General features: G+C 31.8%; 4 protein-coding genes, 1 long non-coding RNA gene and 1 other non-coding gene across 8 annotated transcripts; 4 read left to right on the top strand and 2 right to left on the bottom strand.

Moving 5' to 3' along the window:
* The first annotated feature begins 340 nt into the window (after window positions 1-340).
* On the top strand, window positions 341-426 carry TRNAY-GUA (transfer RNA tyrosine (anticodon GUA)). Its single transcript is given in 2 exon segments — window positions 341-377; window positions 391-426. It is a non-coding gene; the product is annotated as a tRNA-Tyr (tRNA).
* A 4,096-nt stretch (window positions 427-4,522) lies between these two features.
* Window positions 4,523-6,444, bottom strand: LOC130512694 (uncharacterized). Of its 3 annotated transcripts, none has more exons than XR_008946289.1 (3): window positions 5,573-6,194; window positions 5,202-5,470; window positions 4,523-5,045 (listed from the first exon to the last, which is right to left on the bottom strand). It is a non-coding gene; the product is annotated as an uncharacterized LOC130512694 (long non-coding RNA). The 3 variants fall into 3 exon arrangements; XR_008946281.1 differs by having other exon boundaries at window positions 5,370-5,470; window positions 5,573-6,073; XR_008946272.1 differs by having other exon boundaries at window positions 4,523-5,470; window positions 5,573-6,444.
* A 607-nt stretch (window positions 6,445-7,051) lies between these two features.
* Window positions 7,052-8,287, top strand: LOC108852301 (uncharacterized). The gene has a single exon (XM_056988804.1). It carries the CDS (start codon window positions 7,661-7,663, stop codon window positions 7,865-7,867), a length of 207 nt encoding a protein of 68 aa, XP_056844784.1. The 5' UTR covers window positions 7,052-7,660; the 3' UTR covers window positions 7,868-8,287.
* A 146-nt stretch (window positions 8,288-8,433) lies between these two features.
* Window positions 8,434-11,344, top strand: LOC108854848 (uncharacterized). Its single transcript, XM_056988810.1, has 2 exons — window positions 8,434-11,035; window positions 11,124-11,344. Exons 1-2 carry the CDS (start codon window positions 10,942-10,944, stop codon window positions 11,231-11,233), a joined length of 204 nt encoding a protein of 67 aa, XP_056844790.1. The 5' UTR covers window positions 8,434-10,941; the 3' UTR covers window positions 11,234-11,344.
* Window positions 11,345-13,789: 2,445 nt separating this feature from the next.
* LOC108849591 (glutathione S-transferase T2-like) lies at window positions 13,790-14,805 on the bottom strand. Its single transcript, XM_018623156.2, has 2 exons — window positions 14,030-14,805; window positions 13,790-13,865 (listed from the first exon to the last, which is right to left on the bottom strand). Exons 1-2 carry the CDS (start codon window positions 14,803-14,805, stop codon window positions 13,790-13,792), a joined length of 852 nt encoding a protein of 283 aa, XP_018478658.2.
* A 4,960-nt stretch (window positions 14,806-19,765) lies between these two features.
* LOC108857670 (auxin-responsive protein IAA6) lies at window positions 19,766-21,932 on the top strand. Its single transcript, XM_018631685.2, has 4 exons — window positions 19,766-20,241; window positions 20,544-20,637; window positions 20,773-21,530; window positions 21,636-21,932. Exons 1-3 carry the CDS (start codon window positions 19,821-19,823, stop codon window positions 20,861-20,863), a joined length of 606 nt encoding a protein of 201 aa, XP_018487187.1. The 5' UTR covers window positions 19,766-19,820; the 3' UTR covers window positions 20,864-21,530; window positions 21,636-21,932.
* Window positions 21,933-21,935: the final 3 nt, after the last annotated feature.

Below are 21,935 nucleotides of genomic sequence, written 5' to 3'. Positions count from 1 at the left end.
ATTATGTCAATTGTCAAACAAATAAATAATGCTGAAAATATTCATAACTATAATAATATTCAATTTATATAATTCTCAAAATAATATGTGATGCAGATATTATATTAGTCCACAATATTTTTTAGTAGCCTTTTTTTTTGACATCGACTAATGCCTAGTAAGTAGTATCTGATTGTTCCCAAAGAAAGAGGACAGATATAAAAATAAAATTACAAAAGATACACTTGGTCTTGTGGCCTTCTTGTGGTTCAATTTAGTTTTGCAGATTCGATTGATAGTATGGGAACCAATCTAGTTATTTCAACATTAAAATATTATACATAGTCCCATACTATCAAATCCGACCTTAGCTCAGTTGGTAGAGCGGAAGACTGTAGTCTGTGACAGCAAATCTTTAGGTCGCTGGTTCGATTCCGGCAGGTCGGATATTAGTTTTGCTTTTTTTCTATTGCCTTGGATTAAGAAACGGCGTGGTGTTCTCATCTGAAAGTCACAGACGTTCTAAGAATTTGCTCCCGCACGCTTTGCTATCACAAGTGGGCTTTGGATACGATGCAACATAACATCAGGCTTCGTCCAACCCATTGCTTTTCTCTTCTTTTTTCTTTGCTCTACTCAGCACAGCCCAATAATTTTACCAACCATAGCCAAATCATTTTCCATTTTCGTTTTGGGCAAACTATTTTCACATAAGATTGAGTTAGCCATTTAGTGAACACTAGGGATATAGCTCCGCACTTGCGTGAATGTCTAAAAGAATTTTCGATCTGTGTTCATGAATTCGATATCTACCAACATTTTTTTCAAGAATATGTCAGACATAGACCATATATCCATTCAGATTTAACATCTGATACGCTGACTAATTGATATCCAGTAAATCCGCAACCTGTGTAAATATAAGAAAATAATAATCTATCACAATTTAGAAACCCCACACAATTGTAAAACCCTTTATTAAACATAGCGTAATAATATATACATATCCTCTCAGATCTATGCGAACTCTCTCGGTCTGTCCAAAAAAATTGTGTTTCTTTTTCATTGGTTTTTCCTGTAGTTATCAGCCGTGTAAACAATTTTGTTCGTCTCCTCCTTGAAACTACCAGTGTGTTCTAATTGAAATTTGAAGTATGAGAAATTAGTGAATCCCTCCATGGCGTACAGGTCTCAGCGGACAACTTCAAAAAGTAGAAAAAAAACATAGAAAGTTATACTAATCAAGTTTTCAGTAGGACTATGAAAAACTATCAATTTAAGGAGTTTCAATGATATGTGACACTTAATAGAACGGTTTAGAGTGTAATGTTTTATCATTGGATGTGAGAGTTAAGCGACAAAGTGGAGAACCATATGCCATATTCAAAGACAGTGCAAAAGAATAGACGATTAGGAAGTTTTTTGAGTATGTCTGACGCATCAGCCTCACCTTTTAAAAGTTATGTAGAAACTTAATGTCATAGGCCGCAAGTTAATTTAAAATGACCCAACAATCATTAATTCATTACATAATCACATTTGAAAACTCACTGCCGAGGACCGTAAAATAACCGGAAAACGTAATTCGGACACCAACGATGACGATTTAAACTGACTCAGTCTAAAAACCGAAATTCTTAAAAACTTAATTTTTCACTCATTTTATCCTATAATCGAATAGTACAGTGAAACCTCTATAAATTAATAATGTTGGGACTACACTAAAACTATAATTTTTATTAATTTATAGAGATTATTAATTTATCGAGATACTAATTGAATTAAAAATTCAATTTGGGACTATGAAATTATATTAATTTATAGAGATATTAATTTATAGATTATTAATTTAAAGATGTTATACTGTATATTTAAAAATTCATGAAGTTTTCATAAAAATGGCAAAACCGAAGAAACTGGTGTATAACTCTTGAAAAATTATGAGCTGTCGGGGTCAATATCGCAGAAAGTCTAAAAGTCTAAAGAAGTAGACGACTTGTAAAAATCATAATTGCCTTTCATTAAATTTAATCATAAAAAATGCAAAATGCACGTGTTCTCTATTCGAACCCGGATTGTGAGCTTTTTTAATGATACATAAACCACTGCACTAAGTGATATTTAGTGATATTCTTATGAATACATACTATTTTAAAACAAAAATATAAAGATGATTTCCATAAACATTTATTAAAATCTGATGTGGACACCTTAAGAAGAGAAAAGAGAAAAAAGTGTCTCATTATATATATGATTACTAGGGTTGGCCCGGACTACGCCCGGGATTTTTATTTAATTTTTAATTCTAAATATATATATATTTAACATATAAATATTATAAGCTATTATTAAAATATAATTTTCTAAAATTTTAAAATATTTAAATCACTCATTTCGTTTTGTCTTATAAAATTGAATTTTTTTTTATATTTTTGTTATTTAAAATTATATATAAGATATTGAGTAAAATGAAGAAAAAATAAGTTACATTTTAATTAGTTATAGCAATATTTCAATCACTTATCATTTTTTGTAACTTTTGTTGTTTGTGTATTAGGGTTGTGAACCGAAGTGATATGTATGCTATTAATTTATGTATCATCTTTTATTTGAGCATAGTATATGTGGCATGAGAATCCATATGATTTAAACCATCAGTTGGTAAAAACTATTATATGAAAACGTAAGGTTTTTGTTTTGATTATATATTTATAGTACGTTATTTTTTTGCATAGGTTATGAATCACCACTTGTTTTCAACAGCAACTAAGCAGGACCAATTGTTGAACGGCTTAAGATATGCTCAGTTAGATATACTTTGCTTCAGATGCATCGAAACACATCTCTGACTAATGTGGTTTTTAACGTATAGAAGATGTCATGTAGTGATGTAAACTATTTAGATCGTGTGATAGTTATCAGGATCAAATCGTATTGGTATGAATCACATAGGAATAATTTTTGTAAAGAAAAGAGAAGACTATGTTTGATCTATTACTTGCACACTTATTCGTATAGTATTAAATAATTTTTAGTAGACCCTTTTTCTTTCAAGCTGCGTATAAAAAACGAACCTTAGTGATTAAATGACATGATAAAAATATCAATTAATCTAAACTTAGACAAATTCTTTAAGTCGTTTGGACCCCTATTTCTATACTATTTTGTTATTTCATAGTTAACCAGAATTCTTTAGCGAGCGAGTGCTGCATAATATAAAGAAGAAGAAGTAAGCACTACAAACATGAAACAGTACATTCCATGGAAAAAAAATCGTAAAGATGCTCTCGAGACTTGCAAACTTGGTCACGTGAAAATGCAAAAAGATGATCCAAGCAACAAATTCGTTTTTCACAAAATAAATATAAACTAAAAAGTCTGAGAAACAACGCCAATCAATACTTTTAGTTCCCCAAGCTGCTTGCTTTGCCTAGCTGAATCTTTGATATTATCAGCTTCTGGAAACCATTCCGCAAACAAATAATGGTGATTATCATTGGTTTCAGGGAAGAAATTAAACCATCTTTCCGAGTGATACATATATATCTGTCTTATACTCTCGTAATCAAGTTTTTTTTCAATAAGCCCTCAAATTCGAGCCATATACTCTGGATGGTGACCTTTAAACTGTATCATGTCACAACGTAACAGCTTGGAAGATTAAGAGTAGATAGGCCTGGGCATAAAATCCGGAACCCGAAATCCGAACCGAACCCGAACCGAAAACCCGACCCGTTATCTGACCCAAAATGTAAAAATACCCAAATAGATCTTGTAGGGTGGTATAAAAAATATCCGAACCCAAAGTGTTATTAACCGAACCCGAACGGGTAACCCGAAAAACCTGAAACTAATAGTTAATATAAATATTTTGAAATATATATATAAGTATTTTAGTTATTAAATTTAATATTCGTGGTAATATGATATATAATAATAAATATTAACAATATTAAAAATATTTTAAGTACACAATTAGTTATAAATAAGTAATTTATAATCTGTTCATTGGAATAACAAGTCCACTCTCTATAATATAATGTATATTGTTTACAAATAATGTTTGTTTTTATACTTGATTTAATATTTTATTGTTATTTTAGCAATTTTATGTGTGATAGATTAATTTTTATTAATTTAGTTGTTTTTCTTTATGTTTTTCTTTAAGTTTTTCTTTTTTTTTATTTTGGTTATATCCGAACCGAACCGATATAACCCGAACCCGAATGATATATGGTTACTTTATGGGTTTTAGGATGCAATATAATTTTTAACCGAATCCGAAGTGTTATTATCCGAACCCGACCCGTACTAATGATTTTTTACTATGGGACCTAGGAACGTAAACCCGAAAACCCGAAAATCTGAAAAACCCGACCCGAACGCCAACGGGTACCCGAACGCCGAGGCGTAAGAGTAGATAAAGATTTAAAATTCGTTGGAAATGATGTAAAAACATTAGCCACCCTCATTTGTATTAGCGCAAATAAATTTATTCTAGTTCAGATATTAATTTTGAAAGTATAGAACTTAGTGCCAAACATTCTGAAATGGAGTAAATCTTATAACTGACAAGCAAGAACTCAAATGTTTTTAGCAAAAAAAAAAGAACGCAATGTAGATGTTTCAAAAGGAAAAAAAACACAAAGTTGTTCAGGAGAAACAAAAACAGAAGCAAAGACAAACCAACAAAAACAACTTATTCGTTAAAAAGCGGGAAACAGCATCCTCAACATCAATCGGCTTCACTCATGCCTTGCGGGCTTTCTTCACCTTCCGAGCAGCTCCATCATCATTGCTACCACCACAAGCTTCCACCTTAACAGGGACTGAGTTGCCACCGTCTTTTTCATCTCCATTGTCATCATCACCACCATAATCAATCCAAAAGAAGTCAAATATCTATGAATATAAAGCAGAGACGTTACTGGAAACTATAATGCTTACGTTGTCATCTAATTCAGGGTGTGGTAAACGGTCACCCGGTCAACCTCGCTGAGTATGCGGGAGATGGTGAAGGTCTGATGGTTAAGTTTGTTATATGGATGAAGAATGGTGGAAATTATCTACACATCAACTAATAGTCAGGACAATCATCTAATTACGTGAATATTCCTATGCGATATTGTTTAACAGAACTCCAAAAGCTACATATAAAATTTTAATACTCTAGTAATTACTCAGGTGTGAAAAATATGTATATTTTAAGAAAAACTTATTACTCATCAGAAGCCTGGAAATAGCTCAGCCAAATAACTACAGCAGAAACTCCCAAACACAACGGAAAATGAAAATCTACAATCTAAAAGGCGGAGATGGATTTAGAATTTAACCGGAGAACTATAAACAAAATTAGAACTTAAATAGTTTACAATGTTAAATACACTAACTGAGAATCAAGCAGGATCATGAGTTCTCCACCACGGCGTACATTCCTCGCTGCCCAGAAACGAAGCAGGCGAACTTGAACGGCGGAGAAAGAACGACCAGTCTGTAAGTCAGAGAGTAAGACCATTGCGTTAGCCATAATTCACAGTTTCTTGATAACTGTTTAGTTTAGAACGAAGGATGATTGAAAAGCACGAACTCATACCTATTTATAGTAGAACGTCATCGCCTTACAATCTCTAGGGTCGCGTTGAATATAGATCAGGTCTGGTTGATTAATGGAGGGTATTATGAGGGGAAATCGATAACAGTCTCATATTGAATCGCAAGAAGAAGATGAACGATCGGCTGCTCGATGAAGAATGGAGACGCCTATGGAGACGCGAGGAGCCTTAATCTTAAACGCATCGTTTAATACCGATAGTGTCTCTGTATATAGTTTGACATGGGCCTAATTAAGTGTAAAGTGTAGAGAAGCCCACGACTGAAGAAGACCAATTTTTGAGTTTAAACAAAAAGCCCACGACACATCCCGTTTAATGAAACGATGAGTTTTTGTGTATAGGGAACACGTGTTGCACTCTCCTTAACCTATTTTCTGAGCTGGCAAGAAGAGAATAGAGACACCTTTTCTTTATAGTAACAGATAGATACGTATTTGATGGAGTGTGGAAGTATCAATAAACATGTAACATCAGTGTGGAAATAATTTAACTCTAAACATGTAAAATCAAGTGGTTGCAATCAATTCAGCCATCGCAATGAACTCTTTGATTATGTTTAACTCTTTTTTTTTTGTGGAATGGTGATTTTTCTTTGACAGCAACCCTAACTAAATACTAAAGATCCAATTACAGCCATTTAAAATGTTTCAAACCTTATTACAAAAATGGATGATAGAAAATTCTCAAATGTATTCAATGATATAATGATGCATGCAGACACTTAAACATGGATGATAAAAAGTTCTCAACCATACTATGTTTAATTCGTTGATAAAACTATAATGATGCGAACACTTGGGAGAAAGTAATCAATCTTATCCCAAACATAGTTAATACTTGTAAAACACATTAGGTGTGTTAGAGATTGAACTTTCAACTTTTAAACAGGTTCCGTAATCTCAGAGTTTTCATTGAAGTTTCAAATATTAATTCACTTTATTAAACAATAAAAAATGAGTGCCGTTTGAAAATGTTGTACCATTTTTCAACATGTACATTAAATGTTTTTCTACGATTAAACAATATGATGTTTGTCATACCTGGCTGGAGCCGTGCCGTTTATCACCGAAATTTATTTGTACTATATGCATTAATAAATGCAATTTTCGTTGGTGAAATGAGAAGAAAACATATATAGTTCATATAAAACAAACATAAATAATTGAAGTTTTAGGAGGAGAGGTTTTGTCATGCATGACCTATCTTCTCATCTTTCTGAGAATGGACAATGACAAACTCAACATCCAACTGTTTTATTCACGTGTCAGCTACTCACACCTTCTTCATGATACAAATCCTTTGCCACTAAGGAAAATCATAATTACATAAATATGAAAGACTTCGTACTTACGTACCCTTTGTAATTTTCAAACCTATACAACTTTACTATAATTTTTTTTTGTTCTTGAGAACTACAAATAAAACTATTTCTTGCTACAATGTTAGTATAAGTTTATACACAAATAAAATTACTTTCTAATTAACATAGATGAAAATATACTAAAACACATTCATATAGTTGAGAAATTTTACACCTACAGTTTTATACCTTCATCTCTTTTCATAGTCTAATAAAAGATTAAAAAAATATTTTAGTCATAAAGTAGGATTAGTCTTTTTTTTACTAATAATAGATGTTATTCCCTTTTTGGATATAAACTATTTGTAATATTTTTATTTGATCGATTTGTTTTTTATTTTATTTTCTTTAAGTCAAGAACATGTTCTTTATTGAGAGGGCTGTACGTGTATATGGTCTAGTCTCTCAAATATTACTTTCTGAACTCCCCACACGAGTATTCGATTTAACTTTCAATAATTAATTACGCGTCCTATATTTCATTATTTATAAATTGAAAAGTTCCACAATACCATAAGTAACACCATCAAACTCCAAATCCACCACAACACCAAAAAAGAAAAAACAATCCCACAACATAATAAAACTCCAAACCCACCACTTCTACAATCAAAGAAAGGAAACACATAGAAACATTCCTCTCTGAAGCCGTATCTAAAAGAGTTCTCATTTCTGATTCTTGATTGGTCTAAACCTTAATCAAGAAGATATGGTATGTTTCTGTTTCTTGGTGGATCAGAAGAGGAAAGTGAAGCGGAGTAAACCGGCGGCAGGAACTTGCTCACGGTGCGGCCATGGTGCGAGCATCGCTGACATGAAGACGTCGACGAGATTTTGTTTCGTTCCAATTTACTGGAAATCTTGGAGAGCCGTCGTTTGCAGTTTTTGTGGGTCTGTTCTTAAGTCCTACCGTTGAAAGATTTTCTAGATTTTCATTATAATGTTTAACATAATTATAAAGTAACATATAAATATATATATATATCTATGTGTGTGGGTATAGAGATCATAGGTTTTCCTTTGAATAAAATTCTACGAGTCTACATGCAAGAGGGGTTTTGACCTGTTAAAACCTCTTGTAATTATTAAACGGAACAATATGGGTAGGGTTATCGTATACATATCATTAGTAAGGGTTAAAGTGATTAGTGTGCTGAATATGATTTTAATAGTATAGGATGTTATCTAATTTTGTATAATTATTTTCTTGATTATTATAACAAAGAGCCTTTTTGTTGTTAGTTGTTAGTAGCTTAAGTTATTTCTATCCATATATGGAAGTTTGAATATTTAGTTACGAAGTTTCAATGAAATGAGAATATTCGCTTTTGACTAATCTTCAATGTTCATATATGATGATCAATTTTTTCATTACTATAGTGGAACCCCAGTACATACCTACATATTACAATCCATTATCATTGCTGACTATCCTAAATTATGCTCTTTTGTTTTAGTATATTTAGCCTACAAGTGCAAATACGTCAAGTTCGAATATATAAGCTCTTCATGAAAATAGATTATACACGAAAGAAGAAACCAATTTTCTCATATTCTATGTACAAATTGTTAAATTTCTCATGTAGTAGATGAGATGGGATCTACTATAGAGTCCCAGTACTCATTATCCATCTAATCTATTAAAAGTGAAGTATATTTTGTACTTAATCCTGAATTTTGCACAATAATTACGGTGAAATATCACTGCTTTTAATTCTCGGTTACTAGCTATCTAATCTATTAAAAGTAAAGTACATTTTGTACTTAATCCTGAATTTTGCACAATAATTACAGTGAAATGCCGCTGCTTTTAATTCTCGGTTACCAGCTATATTATTATTCCATATCTAACCAAATTCAAACGTCATACATAACCAAGTATATCTCTTTTTTTTTGTAACAGACCAAGTATATTCTCGGTTAGGTATTATTTAAACAATCCAACTATTTCTATCCAAAATTCAATTAAATACTTATATATATACCATTTGGTTTAGGAACACATACACAATTGGTTTAGTGTTGTTAACATAATAGAATCAAACATTTCCAAAATTCAATTGACTACTTTTGTATACAAATTTTCTAAAACGTACCACAACAAATCGATCCATTATATAACATCGTTCTTCGAACATGCCATTATATGGTAGAAGAATATTAAAAATATAGTAAAACTAATATAATAAGTTAATAACCAATTATATCTCGGTTTTAATTATAATATATATGTTTGTTCTGCTTTTAAAGGAAAAAATAGATTGTGAATTAGGGGTGGCCTTTCGAATATCCATTCGTATTTGGTTCGGGTCTGTTTGGGTTTCGGGATTCCGAGGTCAAATATTTCAGTCCCATTCGGATATTTCTAAATTTTGGTTTGGATTCGATTCAGATCTTTGCGGGTTCCTTCTGGTTCAGATAACCCATTTAATTATTTTTAAAATTCATTATATACTTTAAATTTTTCAGAATAATATATTACATATAAATTTTAATAACATATATCAGAATACCTAAACTTAACATATAAATTGGTTTTATTTAAATATTTGGATAGATAATCAATAATTATTTTAAGTATTTTTGATGTTTTGAATATATTTAACTATTTTAAATATTTACATTTGACTATTTATATATATCTTAAATTATTTAAACCAACTTAAAAGTACCTTATATATTCTGGATGTTTTTATATACATTAAATCTAAAAATAATATATATAACTATATAATTTTTTTCAAATACATTCGGATATCCGAAATACTTCAGTTCAGATCGGATTCGGTTTCAGTTATCTAAATACCAAAATTTTGAATAATTTGGATATTTAATCAATTTCGGTTCGGATTGGTACTTTTTTTTGGATCGGGATCAATTTAATTTTTTGGATTCGAGTTTTTTTGCCAAATCATAATATTGAAATGAAAAATAAATAGCAATCACATTTTATAAAAATATATCTGCACGGGCGTGCGGGTCAAAATCTAGTATAAAATTATAGGATCATCCAATAAAAAAAATCACTTTAGTTAACAACTACTTTTGAATTCAAAGCCATAATCCATCAAAGAAGGGACAACTACTTTAAAATTGTTTTCTTTTTAGTAGCAAGTGGTAATATTTGATCCTTAAGAATATGATAAGAAAGAATTCTAACACTCATCAACATGAGAATCCCTTTTTCCGGATTAATCCGGTTCTCTTCACTTTCACGCTGTGTATCTTTTTTCTGAAACATTTTTTTGACTAAAACTTTCTTTCTTTCTTTATATACATACAAAAATGTTTTCCTTAGTATACATACAAGCTTTCTTTAGTATCTTTAAGATCTTTTCCTACAACTTGTAAATTTTTCATGTCATTTCGTCACTTTCACGCTACATACAAGCTTTGTTACAAAATAATTGCTTACTTTCACGCGTATTTTTGATATATATACTCGCAACTTATGGTACTTTCATGTCATTTTCTCAATATAAATTAGAACATATAGATGGAATCTGACAATTGGGATGCTTAGATCCGATTTAGTCTGATGAGAACATCATGGTGCATCTGTAGTTTAACGGCGTAATAAATAGCGTACCAAATTTTCAACCAGCAATACATTATCAACACATAGACACGTTCCCTGTCGGAAGCTTTCTCAAAGAGATGAGCAATGTAAAATAACTACGACAGGCATTTATTAATCTTCGTTAAAAGCTTATTGGTTGAACAAATGTTAGGCACACGTTAAGACAAAACAAACATTACTGATATTTTTCAATGTTTTTAAGGTGACAAAGACTATATATAACCTATCTCTATAGAAGCAAGGACCTAAAGCCATTAATTCGTCAATTTAAAAATATGTGAAATGGTCAATGATCAAAAAAATTGTTCGAAACATTTAGGAGTTATAAATCTATCATCAATGGTACGGGCAAAAGCCAAAATGAATTGAGGAAACACTCATTGTTATTTCTTCGCATTCTCCTACCTCTGATGGCCAATAAGCTTTTGTATTTGGTAACTTTGGGCATATTTTTGCTGTTTACGGTGTCACGTGTTTGGTGGGAAACCGCGAACGGACCACAAGGTTAGTATTCAATTTTGTATAGATCTACTTTGTTGTATGCATAGATAATATAATTTTGATACATGTTTGGTTGTGTGTATAGCAGCAGTTTACAGGAGAAACGAATGGTTTGACAAGCTTTTCGAATCTGGATTTGCATATCTTCGTGTTGGATTCCATGAAGATCAAAAGTATTTTAGGTCTTGTTTTCTCCAATAGATGATAATTAGTACATATCCTTCTCAGTGTCGCGTTTGAATACATTGTCGAGCAAACATGTATTTTTAAGTTTGTCAAAAGAAAAATATATATTTTTAAGAAATGTTCGTATGTTTTGGTTGTCTTGGGCTTCTTCGACGTGAAGACATTAATTCATGTGTGGTGGATCCGGGTCGGGCACAAAAGTCCAATAGCTTGGGTCAATCATAATAAGAGCATCCACAATGGTGTAACCCATTGTGGATACACCATCGTGGAATCCTTAGGATTAGTTTAATAATATTTTTTTTTTTTGAATAGTTAAAGATCTTCATCTAAAAAGTATGTCTAATGGTATTCCCGAATTAGGAGTTTTTAGGAATAAAAAATATTTTTTTTTTAAAAAGTGAAATTAATTTTTTTATTCCAAAAAATAAAATAAAATACAATAATTAAACATAAAAATACAATAATTATACATAAAGATATAATAATTATTCATCACCAAATTTGTTCTAAATATGCTCAATTAAATCTTTTTTCAGTGATTCATGTATATGCCTATCCCGAAGTTCTTTCTCGTTCTGATTGACAAATATGTTATTGAGATTTGTAGGCATGTCGGTTTGGGTTTCCACCTGTGAACTTCTGGTAACACTTCCTTCTTCAAATTCCGATATGTCGATGCGAGTGTATCCATTGCGTTCATTTTCGACTATCATATTGTGTATTATGATACATGCTCGCATAATCTTCCCTATCTTTTTTTGTCCCATGTAAGAGCCGGATTTTTGACAATCGCAAATCGAGCTTGCAAAACTCCAAAGGTCCGTTCCACATCTTTTCGGGCTGCTTCTTGTTTTTAGCAAATAACCGTGCTTTAGGACCTTGAGGACGTGAGATAGATTGGATAAATGTTGACCATTTTGAATATATACCGTCTGTGAGATAGTAAGCGAACTTATACTTGTGTCCGTTGACCACGTACTCTAACCTTGGAGCTCGACCTTCTATAATGTCATCAAAAACAAGGGATCGATCGAGGACATTAATATCGTTTAAGGTACCTGAAGGACCAAAAAAAGCGTGTCATATCCAAAGATCTTGTGAAGCTACAACCTCTAAGACAATTGTCGGTTTGCTTGATCCACGTGCGTACTGTCCTTTCCAAGTGGTTGGACAATTTTTTCACCTCCAATGCATACAATCAATACTTCCAACCATCCCAGGAAATCCGCGTTTCTCTCCAATGTCGAGTAGCCGTTGAAGATCCTCTGGTGTGGATCTGCGTAGATACTGATCCCCAGATAAATTGTATTATTCCATCAGTGAAATGATGTAAACACGAAAGTGTCGTGCTTTCACCAAGTCGGAGATATTCGTCAACCGCGTCAGCCGCCGAACCATATGCAAGCATACAAATTGCTGCCGTACATTTTTTTAGTGGAGAAAGACCAAGCCTCCCGGTAGCATCTGGTTTTTGTTGAAAGAATGGAACGTTCTTTGAGAGGCCATAGACAATACTCATGAATAATTCCTTGTTCATACGGAAACGGCGTCTGAATAAATGTGCTTCATATGTGGGATTTTCGGCAAAGTAGTCATTCCATAAACGGGTGTGTCCTTCTTCACGGTTTCGTTCTATATAAGCATGCTTCCTTTGCTTATCGGTTTGGGCCTCCAAGATGTTGTTGAATGTATCTTCGCATATTTCGTCGAAAACTTCATCCAATCTTTGGTTGAGTCCATCGGATGAAGATGATGACATCCTGCTTGAAAAAAAAATTATTTTAATCTATAATCTCAATATATGATTTTGAATATTTTTTTTTAATCTATATTTTTTATTTTAATCTATAATCTCAATATATGATTTAGAACATTATTTTTTTAATCTATAAGTAAAAATGTTGTATATATATTTTGAATTTTAATCTATAGCTCAATTTATGTTTTAGAATATTTTGTTTTAGTCTATATTTTTTTATTTTAATCTCAATATATGTTTTAGAACATTATTTTTTAATCTCAATTTATGTTTTAGAACATTTTTTTTAATCTCAATTTATCTATAATCTCAATTTATGTTTTAGAACATTTTTTTTAATCTATAAAGTGTTCTATATAAAGAGATGATGCAAGAGATGATAAGTTAAAATGTATATAAAGAGATGATGAGAAGCAAGAGATGATGTTGTATATAAAGAGATGATGAGAAGCAAGAGATGATACTTGTGTTAATGCAAGAGATGATACTTGTGTTAAAAATGATGATACGTGTGTTAAAATGTAAAGAGATGATACTTGTGTATATAAAGAGATGATGAGAAGCAAGCGATGCAAGAGATGATACTTGTGATACTTGATTGACAGAAGTGCTTCAGTCTTAAAAATATTACACTACAACCTCTCTGATACTTGATTAAACAGAAGTGCTTCAGTCTTACACTACAACCTCTCCGAGATGATACGAGAAAAAACAAGATAGATAATGAGTTTTGATGTAGGAAACAAGAGGATACAACTACAACTACTTATACTACATAACTGAACAGAAGATCCCGTGACTGTCTTGGTTCACATGTGCCAAAGACCAAAAGACTTTCCCATCTCCAAAGCACCCGTGACTTGGTTCACATGCCTACTGCTGAACCTGAAAAAAAGACAACAGTTAGCTAATGTAAAACATGATTGAAAAATATGCAAGATAGGTAATGTAAAACATGATTAAAAATATGCAAGAAAGCTACTGTAACTCCTAAACTCATACGACCAAGATAGCTAAATGACAATACCTAAACTCATAAAAGATCAGACATAAGTTTGAGTTTAAGAGTTGTTTCCATCTCATTGAGAGGCTCTTTTTTGGCAAGTAGACGTTCAAGGAGGTTCTGTGTTGAGATTTCTTTTTTCACTTGCATGATGGCCTCTATCTTCGTCAGAGCCTCTTCTTTACCACTCTTCTTCTTCTTAGCAGCCGCTTTAGCAGCCTTAACCCCCATAGGTCTAGCCTCTTCTCCCACTTCGTCTTGTGTATCAACCTCCAAGACTTTGCACTTATCCTTCCCACCGTCCTTAGCCACAAAAGTGGAGGACCATTTCTGGTCATGCCTCAGCTCCCTCCAGGCATGTTCCATGCTAAATCTCACCGAGTGCTGATTGAAGAAGCGGTCTAGTGCAGTTTTCATCACATCATCTTCGTTTTGACCACTTCTCTGCTCCCTCAAAGCCGCGTCGTAGCATCCAACGAACTTGCAGACTTGCTCATTAATCCTAGACCACCTCTGCTTGCACTGACCAAGCAGCCTAGGCTTTCTTCCCACCAGCTGGGGGCTTGCGTTGTAGTAGTCTACGATCCTGCTCCAGAACGTGTTAGCTTTCTGGTCATTGCTCACCACAAGATCTTTACTGGTGTTGAGCCAAGCACCAATGAGGATTTTATCGTCATTGGGAGACCATTTACTCCTCACCTTCACAGCAGACTCATCTTGACTGGGACCAATGGGACCACTCAACCAAACGGGTTCGGGGGATTCAAGGTCTACTGAATATTGACTATTCAGTTGGTTTACAAAACCAGGGGTCGTATTCATAGTGAGGGAATGCTTTGTGTCACTCTACTAGCAACACAAAACCTTAAGTAAGCGATCTAAACCTAAAGAAACATTTAACACAATAAATCTTGACAGGTAGGAAGGTAATCTCAACATTTAAAACTACAACTACAATAAATCAGACTAGTACTGATAATTAACTAAGCAAGACGGAAGTGATATATAACTATATTGCTTTAAAACTAACATTTAAAGCATTTCAGTATCATTTAACACCAATCAAATCTCACCAGTATCAAATCCTATACAAATTGATTCAGTAATCTCAACATTTAAAACTACAACTAGTATATGTTTTTATTATTCAAAAAAAGAGACTTCGAAGTTGATTGTAGAGTACCTTTTATTACAAACAGTCGGGACTTCAGATTGCCGCGTAAGACTTCAGATTGTAGGTACCCTTTGAAGCTCTTCCTGCAAACACACGAGATAAAAAAAGTTAAAAGCTTTTAAAAAATGCAGACACAACAATCAAAAGGAAGAGGACATAAACTCACCACGCAGAAAGATGAACACCAAACCCATTAACACTAATACAGAAACCAGTAGACAAACCACCATTGTCTTCTCTAGCTTAACCAGCTTCTGCTCACTCTTAATACCTTGATCCTTAAGCTGGCTGAGTTGTGTCTGCAAGTCATCACTCATCTCCTCCATAGCCATAAGGTCTGTTGAGTTGTGTCTGCTGAGTTGTGTAACAGCCTCAGTTCGAGGTGGGTACTCAGCCGGCTCTGTGATCATGTAGCTACTCTCAGCTTCATCAGCGTAGAGTGCAGCTTCTTCTACAAGAAGAGAGGTGATGTCGTACTCTGATGAAGAAGGCTGACTGTAACTGTAATCCTGTCCCATGTTAACCTGAAAGAGAAGAAGAAAAAATATTAATTTCACTGATAAGTCAAGAGGCAGAGCACAAGAAGCATCGTTTGAAAACCGTAAACACATAAGAACAAACGCAAAGATCATATAAGCCTCGATACAAACCAATCTCGTTTTGAAACCGTAAGAACAAACAAACCGATCCCCAAATCGAGTGATATCAAAATCGATTTGAAACCCTAACCACAAACGAAAAGATCCCGAAATCGATTGAAACCAAAACCTTTTTGAAACCCTAACCACAAACGAAATAATCCCCAAATCGATTGAAAATCCAAATCGTTTTGAAACCCTAAACTTCAAACGAAAAATCACCAAATCGATTGAAAACCAGAAAACGAACCCTTATTTGAGAGGAAACAAACATGCAACCTAATCTAAAACCGTAAATCAACAAGAAAAAACTTCAATTTACCTCGGGTTTTCACAATCGCGATTTCGCCTTTTCAGTGACCTTCGAGTCGAGACAAGTTTTTTTTTTTCGCCTTCGGAACAAATGAGATCGATATTTTTTAACTTCGCAAACACATGATCTCTCGGACCAATCACAGCGCGCCACGCCGCTAAGGATTGAGTCCTTAAAATCCTTAATGACGGACCAATCCTTAGCTAACTCGCGCCATTTAATATTTTTATTGCTTTAATCATAGGTTTATGCGCTAAGAATCATCTAAATCACACCGTTGCACATGGTCTAATACAAAAGAAACTTAGACCAGATATATTAGAACTTTAAAATAATTATTTGATGTGTTTTATAATTAAGAAAGTTTTTTCGAACTAGATTCAATTAATATTTGAATTAAGGTCTTTATTGGTACAACTGATGAAGAAATAATAGCATTATGCTGTAGAACTAATATGCTGCAAAAGTTATATGCTTTCATTAAAATCTTTAATAAGATGATTGGTAGAGAATCATCAGTATACAATTTCAAAATTGTTAAAATTTAATATATAATATATTTATTTAAAATAATATATATATATATATGTTTGTTATTAAAATGAATCTTATTTAATTATATAAATTAAATTAAATTTTAGATGACAAATTTTATTATTTAAAAATAAATGTAAAATTTATTTAAAATATAAATTTATTTTTGGATATAAAATAATTTGAATATTACTAAACAAAATCAATTAATTATATATATATATATATTATCATTATTTATTAATTGGTAAAGCAGTAAATGATTTATATAATATTATCATAAAATTTAAAATTAATATATAACATATGATTTATTTATTTCTAAATAATATAAATATGTTTATTTATAATATATAATATATAGTATATAAATATATATTATGTAATGTTATGTTTTTATTTAAAATAATGAATGATATGTGTAATTATATAAATTATATTATATTTAAATGTGAAATATTATTCTTTAAAAATATTTAATCTCAATTTTTATTTTTAAAATACTTTTATTACAAACATAATTTTTATGTTATTAAATAAAAATAAATTAATTATATATAATTTTTTTTATTTTTTTTTATATTCTAAATGCAAATGCTTTATCAAAAGCTCCATATGAGAGCATTGAGCAAAGAGCATTTGGAGAGCATTAGTATCTTGTAAATATTATTCTAAATTCTTTTGTAATAAATATTGATTGGATATTAACGAATATAATGTTTATGCTAATGCTCTATCAATCAAGCTCTAAATTGCCGTAAATTCTATTCTCTCTGTCACATTCTATAAGATCCTAGGAAGTTATTTTTCGTTTCATTTTATAATATGCATTAGTATGTGTTAAAAAAATCTGCTCTTTTTGCCAAAAAAAATTCAATGGAACATATAGAGATTTTTATTTTAAACCTTTTGAAGTTTTTATAAATTTTAATACTGACCATGATTTCAATTTTTTTTTGGTAAATCATCATTATGCTTTAAATCTTCTAACATAATTTAATCTATTAAACATAGGAATCCATTTTCACATCAGATTTAGTAAATACTAGAAACTAACTGATACGAGAATATATATATGAATTATTTCTAGATATCAGATAATAATTCTTTTTTATTTTATAATAAATATTTTAAATTTAATTTTTTAAGTTTTACTGTTTAAGACAAAAATAGATTAAGAAATTTTTTTATTTCTCAAAATGTTTTCTTTATATTTGTTTGATCTAATAAACAAAAATTATAATTATATCCTTACAAACTGTACACATAATTGATCAATACAACCATTGTTGGTAATTATTTACCTCTAATAATAATAATAATAATAATAATAACAATAATAATAATAGTAACTATAATAATAATAATAATAGTAATAATAACCAAACTGTGTGATTCTTGTTTAATCCTCTTATTATGATCTCTGACTGTTATTGACATAATATAAACTTTGATAAAGTTAATTATCAATTTATCATAATATAAAAATAACAGTAAACCGTTCTCCGACGAAGACATGTTAAATCATCGGTGACTATGTTTTAAGAATATAAATATTATGGATATCTGAGTATATGCGGATTCAAACTCAGACAAAATTTATTATCAATTTATCATAATATATATCATCACATAGTGGTAAATAATGAAAATTTTAAACTCCTTTATGATAATCAACCAAAAATTATACTGATTCTAGTTGTATATATAAGTACAAACCAAAATATATTTCAACTTGAGAGTTTTTAATTAATTTCACAAGAATTATTATATAAGCCAAACTAATAATATATTTCAACTTGAATGTCAGAGTTCATGCGGTTCCATCATTTGGTTACGCGATGCAGGAACATAGTTGTACTTTTATTTTTCATTTGGTAGTGCGCTTGTTCTCAACTAAATCACGTGGGAAATTACACAAAAGGATTTTGGGCAGATACGTATTATTAGTGTATCCAGCATCCAGTACAATATAGTAAATGAATTAGTGAGATATAAATGAATGGGAACTTGGGGGAAGTAGTGTAACACTTGGCTACCAATGTTGTTAGATATGAAGTGGAAATAACGCGTTTGCCTACTGGTTATGATTAATAGTATCTCACATGGACCAACTTGCTGTTCTTCATCATGGAGAGTCAAGTCAAATCAAGCTCACATTTTTTTTTCAAATATTTTAACAACGGATATTTTTATGGCAAAAGGTATATATATTAGCGTTCCGATGTGATCGCAAAACTATGTTCTGAGAGGAAACTAATTGAGCAAAGAACCCGATATGCGCATGGCACGTCTATTCATGCTACATATTTCGTTTATATGGTCACCTAGGACATTAAGAAATTGCTTTAAAATAACATTTTTAATAATTCCGAGTATCCGGCTGGCCGATATCCAACCGGCTAGTCCCTTGGAAGTTGACCACCGGCGCCAACCAGATCGATTGCTCGCAAAGAAAATATACCTATGTTGCCTAATCATGAATAAATCTGAATTACCGCGAATTCGAATTGAAATTCCTTAGAAACACTTAAGATGCCTTGCACCACCTACTAGACCAATGTGGTTTTTAAAACTACATTTTCCAGTCATTAGAACACAAAACGCATCGGTAATGCTATATGCAAGGATCTATATGACAATTTTAATTATTACCAAAAAGAAGTAGAATATGAACTAGTTAACAACAATAAGCTGAAAAACAACTTACACATCATAAGTTACAAATTAAAGTTGTAAATAAACAACGATTACAAGAATCTTAAATATTCAAATTGAAGAGGACACATGGGATGTTTGAGAAAATTAGATATCAGGAGGGTTACCGAAAAATCTTATCAAAACCTAACAAATATTAACAGCCTTAAGATCTCTGTTCCCTTAATTTAACTCTTTTATAAACAAGGACTCAACTTATGTCTCTCATGTGACCAACACCACATCCTCATTTGACCTGTCTTTGGTCTAACCTTGTCTTCCTCTACAAAGCTAAATAGAAAAAAATTAAATACTAATGACGTTGAAATTAGTATATCCCACGTGTCAATATGTTGTTGGGCTTTGTTTAACCAACTAGACAACACATAAAACCACAAAGACATTACATAACCATCATTTGCACCAAGCGTATTATAAATATTTTCTATAATCATAGGCAAAAAAAGAAGAAAAAATACAAATGTCAAAGGAGGGTTTAGGACATGAGATTACTGAGCTAAGATTGGGGCTTCCAGTAGATAACAATGCTGAAAGATTAGTTAGCGAATCGAAGAAGACAAAGAGGGTGTTCTCAGAGATGATGATACCATCATCATTAGATACTGACGGTGATAACAGCGTCATTTCGTCTGTCGACATTGTCAACGGTGAGGTAGAGGATGACTCTGCACCGAAGGCTAAGAGTCAGGCGGTAGGGTGGCCACCGGTGTGTTCTTATAGGACAAAGAAGAACAACAATAAAGAATCATCCAAAGCGATAGGGTACGTGAAAGTGAGCATGTATGGTGTGCCATACTTGAGGAAGGTTGACCTTGGTTCCAGCAAAGGTTATACTCATCTAGCCACCGTTCTTGAGAAACTCTTCGGCTGTCTTGGTCTAGGTTCGTCCTGTTTCATTTCTGTGATTAATATATATATTGTCATGCTGGAGAAAAGAATCCATCATATTGAGAATCGGATATGAGATTTAGAAAAACACTAACATTTTAAATTTAATCATTATAGAAAAACAGTTCGACAGTTTCGAAGTTATATGCGACCTATATAGTTTAAAGTTTGAGGTCCAAAACAAATGTTACATTTGGTTGTACCCAGAAAGGGCCCTCATCCTATTGTCCTGCTCATCTCCATTACAATTATCAAAAAACTATGAGTTGGAGCCTTTCGCGTATAAATTTTGCAGGAGTGGCATTGAAGGAGGGGGAGAAATTTGAATACGTTATTATATATGAGGATAAGGATAGAGACTGGATGCTCGTCGGAGATGTTCCTTGGCAGTACGTTTATATAACCCTACATTACGTGATCATATTTTGCTTGTATTACTATCGATTATCAACCTTATTGAAATAAAATAGTCACATGCAAATTTTTCTTTTAAAAAGATTCAAGTTTTCTTTTAATGTTGGCAGGATGTTCAAAGAGTCATGCATGAGGCTGAGGATCGTGAAGAGATCAGATGCAACCGGTTTTGGTCTGCAGCGAGATTTACCAATGGAGTGATATTCATCGATGATGATCTATAGTTGACCATAAAAGGTTTTAAAAAATTGAGTTAAGTTGTCCACTATAGTAGATTTTCAAGAATTTAATTTTTTTTGATGATCATAGTGGATAAAAGAAATGTTTGCTTCAAGAATAAATAAATTTCTTGATGATCATAGTGGATCATATTGTATGTTTTATATTTACCTTTAAAGGTTTTTTAGTCTCACGTAGACTAAGATCAATACAATGTAAGTTGTTTTTTTTAATAATCAAGCTGTATTATTGCTTATAATCCTATATAGGATATGTTATAGTTTTCTTTTATTTGCGGATCCAGAAAATCAGATTTTCTTCTTTTGGAGCAAATTGTAGAAACCTATGAACCTTTTCAAATCATTTAAAAAATCAAAAAAAGAAAACGTAAAAGTTTCACATGCACGTAAAGTTGGGTGAAGTTTCTAACTACTTTGTCGGTCCAAATAAATGATGCATATCTTTATTAAATGATCATATCAATGTAGGTAACAGATTTGAAGTTTATATATACTTCACACAATACAATGAATCCAACTTATTGTCAAGACACCGAAAAGAAAAAAATGAAGGCACCTTCACAACAGGACATGGCTTACTTCGACCACATCAAGAAACGGCAAGATGATAAAGGCTGTTTATACGCAACGTACGTACTACTATTGTCTCTTCTCTATCTTTTTGTTTGTCTTGTAAATTCTTCTTTTAAATTTTGTAGTTCTTGATGAAATTAACTGGATATATGTTGTTGCAGCCTTTACGGATTGTTCTGTTGCTGTTGCTGTTACGAGACATGTGCTTGTTGTTGCTGCGTCTGATTCTTATGATCATCTTACAATAATATCATCTTTATGTCTCTTTCTTGTTTTATCCAAATCTTTTTCAATGTAATAAAGCGCCAAAAAATAATAAAAAGTAAAGCGCCAAAAAAAGCGAGTAATTGTTTTTGGGTTAATTCGGTTAGTTTTGGGAATGGATAAGTTCAGTTTGGCTTGGTTCTAGATTAAAATATGTAATAAAAATAAATAAATATAGTTTTTAATTAATATTATAT

The sequence above is a fragment of the Raphanus sativus genome, chromosome 1 (assembly GCF_000801105.2).
Source record: "Raphanus sativus cultivar WK10039 chromosome 1, ASM80110v3, whole genome shotgun sequence".
Taxonomy (NCBI): domain Eukaryota; kingdom Viridiplantae; phylum Streptophyta; class Magnoliopsida; order Brassicales; family Brassicaceae; genus Raphanus; species Raphanus sativus.
The sequence above is the reverse complement of the archived record's forward strand: the minus strand, read 5'-3'. Positions and strand labels throughout refer to the sequence as shown.

Coding starts and splice junctions, on each gene's coding strand:
- LOC108849591 (XM_018623156.2), bottom strand. CDS start 14,805: ATGAATACGACCCCTGGTTTTGTAAACCAACTGAATAGTCAATATTCA. Junction 13,866..14,029: donor ACTCTTAAACTCAAACTTAT/GTCTGATCTTTT, acceptor TCTTTTTTTCAG/GTTCAGCAGTAGGCATGTGA.
- LOC108852301 (XM_056988804.1), top strand. CDS start 7,661: ATGGTATGTTTCTGTTTCTTGGTGGATCAGAAGAGGAAAGTGAAGCGG.
- LOC108854848 (XM_056988810.1), top strand. CDS start 10,942: ATGGCCAATAAGCTTTTGTATTTGGTAACTTTGGGCATATTTTTGCTG. Junction 11,036..11,123: donor AACCGCGAACGGACCACAAG/GTTAGTATTCAA, acceptor GTATAGCAGCAG/TTTACAGGAGAAACGAATGG.
- LOC108857670 (XM_018631685.2), top strand. CDS start 19,821: ATGTCAAAGGAGGGTTTAGGACATGAGATTACTGAGCTAAGATTGGGG. Junction 20,242..20,543: donor CTTCGGCTGTCTTGGTCTAG/GTTCGTCCTGTT, acceptor TAAATTTTGCAG/GAGTGGCATTGAAGGAGGGG. Junction 20,638..20,772: donor GTCGGAGATGTTCCTTGGCA/GTACGTTTATAT, acceptor TAATGTTGGCAG/GATGTTCAAAGAGTCATGCA.